This window comes from Pinus tabuliformis, chromosome 8 (assembly GCF_031772625.1).
Source record: "Pinus tabuliformis cultivar Carrire ecotype Pingquan chromosome 8, CPIR1, whole genome shotgun sequence".
Lineage (NCBI taxonomy): Eukaryota > Viridiplantae > Streptophyta > Pinopsida > Pinales > Pinaceae > Pinus > Pinus tabuliformis.
This window is the reverse complement of record NC_142294.1, coordinates 1,389,017,809-1,389,023,825: the sequence shown is the minus strand read 5'-3', so window position 1 is coordinate 1,389,023,825 and position 6,017 is coordinate 1,389,017,809. Positions and strand designations below refer to the sequence as shown.

Genomic DNA, 6,017 nt, shown 5'->3' with positions numbered 1-6,017 from the left:
CGTGCATTCCATGGCCCGTTCAGATGTCATTTGTGTTGTTCAGGTGAGGAAAGCACAGCGCATTTGTTCCTCTCTTGTCAGGTCACTTTAGCATTTTGGCACAGCATCGTTTCACATTATCCATCCCTCAAGGTCTGGCAGGGACAGAACCTCATGGAAACATGGAGCGAATGGTGCTGATCCCACACAGGCAAATCCGTCAACATGCCCTTACTTGTTTGCTGGGCAATATGGATTGCCCGAAACCAGGTCATTTTTCAGAACAAGGAGCCACATTGGCCTGTCATACTGAGACACACCATTGCTGATTTTGAATTACTTCCTACAGCTGTACCAAAAAATACCACGCGCACCTTCAGACATATCAACCTGGATAAATCGATGCCTTGGGCTTTTTTCGACGGCTCTGCCCAAGAAATTGGTTGCGGTGGAGGAGCGCTCCTATATCTCAACGATACCCATTTCTATAAAATTCAGATTAATCTGGGTCGTGGTACCAACAATTTTGCTGAATTATGTACAGCAAAGCATATCATCCACTTTGCCATACAGAAACATTGCAGCCATCTTCAGTTATTCGGAGATTCACAAATTGTATGCAATTGGTTGAACGATACAGCACATTGCCATTCTTACTCTCTAAGCCACATTCTACAAGAGACAAAAAGGCTGATTGCATCACTTCAATCCTTCAACTGCAGCCACATATACAGGGAACAGAACACTATGGCGGACCAGCTATCCAAAGCAGCAACACAAATTCAAAGGGAAGGCTGGCTTATCCAAGAGGAGATTGATGGATCATCCCATCAATACTACCACAGACCATTCCACGATATTCCTTAGGATTGGGCTTGGTCCCACATATATCCAATGTTTTTTTTGTAGTTTACTTGACCAACTATTTTATTTTATGTAGCTGAACCAGCAACTGATGGGCTCTCTGCGCAGAGCCGGAATGTGAAAGTTTATAACAGGCATACTTCAGCATTAGCTGTTAGGACTCCCTATCAGTAGACATGATAATGAGGCTCCTACAGGATGGTTACCATCCCACAATCATGAATGCAACTGCATCTGTAAAATGTAATTTCTCCATTAATAGAAGTTACGATATTTTCCTCATGGGAAAAAAAACTTGTTGAAGTTGAAGGACCATTTCAACAGTGGGGATTAGATATCATAGGTGAGATTAATCTAAACTCCTCAAAATTACATAAATACATTCTCATGGCTACTAATTATTTAACAAGATGTACCAAATCAATTCCTTTGAAAAAAGTCAACAACAAACAAATATGGTCTTTCCTAGAAACCCATATAATCACAAGGTTTGGATTTCCATTATCTTTTGTATTTGATAATGCTTCATATTTTTATTCTCTTAAGATGACTGAATTCTACCTAGACAAAGGTATCAACATTAAATTTTTTGCTAACTATTACCCTCATGGTAATGGTTTAGCGGAATCCACAAACAAAAACCTTATTCAAATCCCATTTTTGAGAAAGCTAATTATGTCAATTGCTTTATCTAACACCCTATGGGTTGATAGAGTCACTCCTAATAGAGCATTAGGAAACTCCTGTTACTTTTTGGTATATGGTAAGCAAGCCATTTGGCCACAAAATATTTTATTGCCATCTATTCAGTTAACTCAATTTGCAAGGCATAATTCAATTAAAGTATGGATGTCAGATTATAGAGATTGTTAAAATTGGAAGAGGAACGAAAAAAAGCAAAAGCTAAGTTTCATGAACATCAACAAATTAGCAAAAGAAGGTTTGATAAACATTTATCATCTGATAGAGACTTTGTTGTTAGTGATCTAGTTCTCAAATGGGATAAAAGCCATGAAGAGAAAGGCATGCACTCTAAATTTCAACATATTTGGATTGATCCTTTTCAAATCTTTTCAAAACTTGATCCTTCAACCTACATTTTACAAACATTAGAAGGACAAGTACAAAATTTGCCAGTAAATGGGAAAATTTTGAAAAGATATTTTTCACAAAGGAAAATCTTTCAAGAACATATGTAAATATTCTATTTTACTAAAGGATGTTTGTATCCTAGAAATTATTTTTTTTCATTTTTTTCATTTTCAGATTTTCTATACATACATTTGTTTTTCATTTATTCCTTATAGTTGTAGAATTACAACTATGATTACATATTTGAAGAAGCATACTTTTACCAGTATATTATCTTATGTTTCAAAATATACTAAAGTTTAAGGAAAAAATATTCTCGAAATATGACAAATATAGAAATACTTGATGTTACTTAGTTCTTACTTAAACTTTCAATACCTAGGAAAATGGTTGATTGATTATTTTATGTTATAAGAGTTCCATCATCTTTAAATACTTTAAATAAATCAACCAAATTATTTCAAGAAAATGAATAATACAATACAGAGTTTGAGTTTCTTTTAATACACCAAAGTATTTTCTATCAAAGCAACTCTCTAAAAAAACTCACTTCTATCACTTGGCTATGTATGATAAATTTCAAAATCAATCATTAGCTAAAAAGTGAAAACATGGAGTTTTACAATAAAAGGAGAACAAATAAACCCATCGGGGCTATGAACTCTTGCTGGCAATAGGTCGATGTTTGTAATCCAACTAAAGGGGATATTTGCACTCACAAAAGTGAAGCAATTAAAGTTTCAAAGAGAGATGATTATAATGCAAAGCAGAAAAAAATTGATAGTATTAAAATCCTAAACTTAGTGTTTAAAATTTCAAATGATGATTGAATTATAAGGTTCTAGAAATATAAATAAATTCATTATTTGACTCTTATTACAAAAAAAATCATTTGTTTCGGTAGTACTTCTGTTATGATTTTTTGTCTCGTTGTCACTTTATGAAGTATCTTAGTGATGAATCATAAATTAGACAAAAAAATTGAAAACTTTATTTTTATTTTGAATTATAAATTTAAGCTTGAAAAAGATAAATGTTTCTTCCACTGTGTCACCATTTGTTATCAGGATTACAACAACCCTCTTTTGTTTATACATAAGGAAAAAACAAAATCCCTCAACAAAATTTTTATTATTTTTTCCTAAAAAAACCCCAAACTATAAAAAAAAAAAAAAAAAAAAAAAAAAAAAAAAATTGAAGAAAAACATCAAAAATTAGTTTTAGAGGTAGGAGGTTGGAATCACAAAACATATTTTACAAATAAAATAACACCCGACTACCCGACCTCCCAACCTTCCGAACTCCCAAATAGCAGGTTGGGTCAACTCCCAAATCTCCTTAAGTATTTTCACCTAACCACCTGACCTCCCGACTACCCAGCCTACGATCAACACCTGACTCTTGTGTAGATGGGTTCTGGAAGAAATAAAATTTCAAAAAATAAAAGAACACCTAATCGTCTGACTGCCCGACTCCCTGAATAAAATAACATCTATTTTTCTCTATTTGTGTGCATTTCCTTTTATTGTGGTTGAAATGAATTGATTTTAAATTTCGTCATTTCACACTTAATGGATTCATTTTGATATCAATAATAAATTTCTCTGATGTTATCCTGATTCATGAAAAAACACAATTGGATTACTCAACAAGAAGTTAATGAACAAACTAATTCATATTATCCTCGAGTTTTTAATCAAAAATCATAACTCCCTAGAACATTTTTCTTGCATATTGTTTCATTATTTTAGGCCTGGTTTGGAGAAACTTGAATTGAAGAAGCACGATATAAGTTGCAGAAATTTTGTGTAAGCAAACTGAAACTACAAAAGATTCTTAGTTCAATTTTAAATTTTGAATAGGAAAAGCTTATATATTTTCTATTGTATGTTACATGCCACAAGATGGGGAAGAAAGGAAAATTGCCAACAACAAAACAACAAGTGGAGCAAATAAAGGAAAATCTCAAAGAAACAGAGAATCCACAACCAAAGGAAGCCAACCTCAACCCATTCCTCATCTCTGGCTCTACTTACAAGACCCAAAAAGCAGGTACGGTGATATGGGAGGAGATTTTGTATTTCTTTGAAGATAAATGATGGTTAAAGAATGCAAGATCTTATCTAACAAAGAATAATTAATTCAATGGTATTAGAAGAATAGAATTACACAAGGTGGCTGCTAGGGCCAGGATTTTCCCTTATTACGATATGGTTTCATGGATTTTTATCATGTTGATATTTCAATCTGAACAATATCAGACCACAACAAAATTTTCATAGCCTCGTGGAAAAAAGAAGTCCTATCATCCTTTTATAAGCTTAGTCCCCCATAAATCCATATCAATGTTGATTTCCTCAAGAATTTTTGAAACACTCTTTTCAAGAAATGTGGGGAGAATTATGATAGAGTAATTGAACACTAGATAAGGGAAGAAAATGAAGGGTTTACGCTTAAAGTTAATAAGGAATGTCCCATAGCCATTTTCAAGAAACCCATAAGAGTTCTCATCAAAGTACTAACGAGGTTATTTGGTGAGCAAGACCCTGAACATTGTAAAAGAAAATGGATTCCAATAATCCATAGTATCCTACATGATGGGAAACGTCTTAATTGGGCTGAAATTTTTTCACAGAACATCACAGATGCTTTAAAATTTTCATTATCATATCCCCTTGGCTATAAACACATTTTCTATATGTTTTCTTATATGATAGAAATTTTCATTGCCTCAGTTCCATTTCCCCTCATGAAATTGAATTACCCCTCTAACTAGCAACTCCATATTCAAAATTACGCCTCAAATTTGTGGGATTCGAATTTCATATTTAAATTTTATGATATTTTTCATTATTTCATGATTCCTTTTTATGAAATCATGTTTTTTGAAGAGTTATTTTCTTATATAAGAGTTTATGGAGCGAAGTGGGCCCTCGTCTCTTACCCCAATATATACTTGAAAGACTCGCCTTAAGAGACACGAAAAATCAAGGCATTTTGAATGGCAAGGCTAGGAAGTTAAGTAAGTTATAGAAAAATATTTGGCATGGGTTTCTAATTAATTTTGGTGACATAAGTATCAGAGATAAAGGACATGGATTCAAGGAAACAGAAGAACTCCAAGAAGTTTGGCTACATTCTCTACCTCAATATGATTATCATCCTCATGGGATTATTAGCATCCATTATACAACAGTCAGCTTTATGAAAATATTTGTTCATTAGGACCCTCCCTTTGATGATATTTTCATATATATAGATGATTTTCAGCAAGCCATTGAAAGAGTAGAGCTTTTAGATATTGAAACAAGAGACCATTTACAAAATTTTAGAGAAAATTTGTTTGAAAGTTTCTTAAAAGAAAAAGGTCTTCATCTCAATATTTATTTTGAGGAATTAAAGGCTTCTGAATTCTTTCAATTTAATTTCAACAAATTCACTTCAGATCCTTTTGATGTCTCTCAAAAGGAACCAGAAGTTTGAATTGAGAAAATGGAAGATTTTGTTGTTATATGTAAAGAAGCAGAAAGCCATGAAGGAATAAAGAAAGATCAGAATGTTACAGCAAAAGTTACAACTAAAAAAGTTTTTAAATAAAAGCAAGAGAATCCAGTAACAGTTAAAGCAGCAGACAAGAAAATAGTAAGTGAGCAAGATATTATTCTAGTCAATTCCCCTTAAGAAACAGAGTAGAAGCAACCAGATGACATAGAAAGTCAAGAAATGGAAATTGACAAAGAGAAGGAAAAGCAAATATCTGATAATAATATCACTCAGAAAAGTAAAGAGGAAATGGAATCACGAGAAAATATGGATATTTTTTCCACTACATCTCATAAGACCTCAATGACACTGTGTTGGGTCCCTATAATACTAGTGATTACCCCATTACTATTGTAGTTATACCCCTTATTTATATTGTTGTGCCCCTATTACCCCCATATTGTTATTTCTGTGCCCCATAGAATCCCTCTATTGTTATTTTTGTGGCTTTATATTATTATTGTTAGGTCGGCTGGATTATATTGTGACTCCTTAGACTCCTATATATAGAAAGGAGGTTTTGTCATTTGTATCATCCA

The 6,017-nt window shown here is 33.0% G+C and overlaps 1 protein-coding gene across 1 annotated transcript; it reads left to right on the top strand.

The window, feature by feature from the left end:
• Positions 1-204: 204 nt before the first annotated feature.
• On the top strand, positions 205-846 carry LOC149240735 (uncharacterized). Its single transcript, XM_089370299.1, has one exon. It carries the CDS (start codon positions 205-207, stop codon positions 844-846), a length of 642 nt encoding a protein of 213 aa, XP_089226425.1.
• Positions 847-6,017: the final 5,171 nt, after the last annotated feature.

Bases quoted from the DNA above. Each gene is read 5' to 3' on its own strand.
- LOC149240735 (XM_089370299.1), top strand. From the start codon at position 205: ATGCCCTTACTTGTTTGCTGGGCAATATGGATTGCCCGAAACCAGGTC.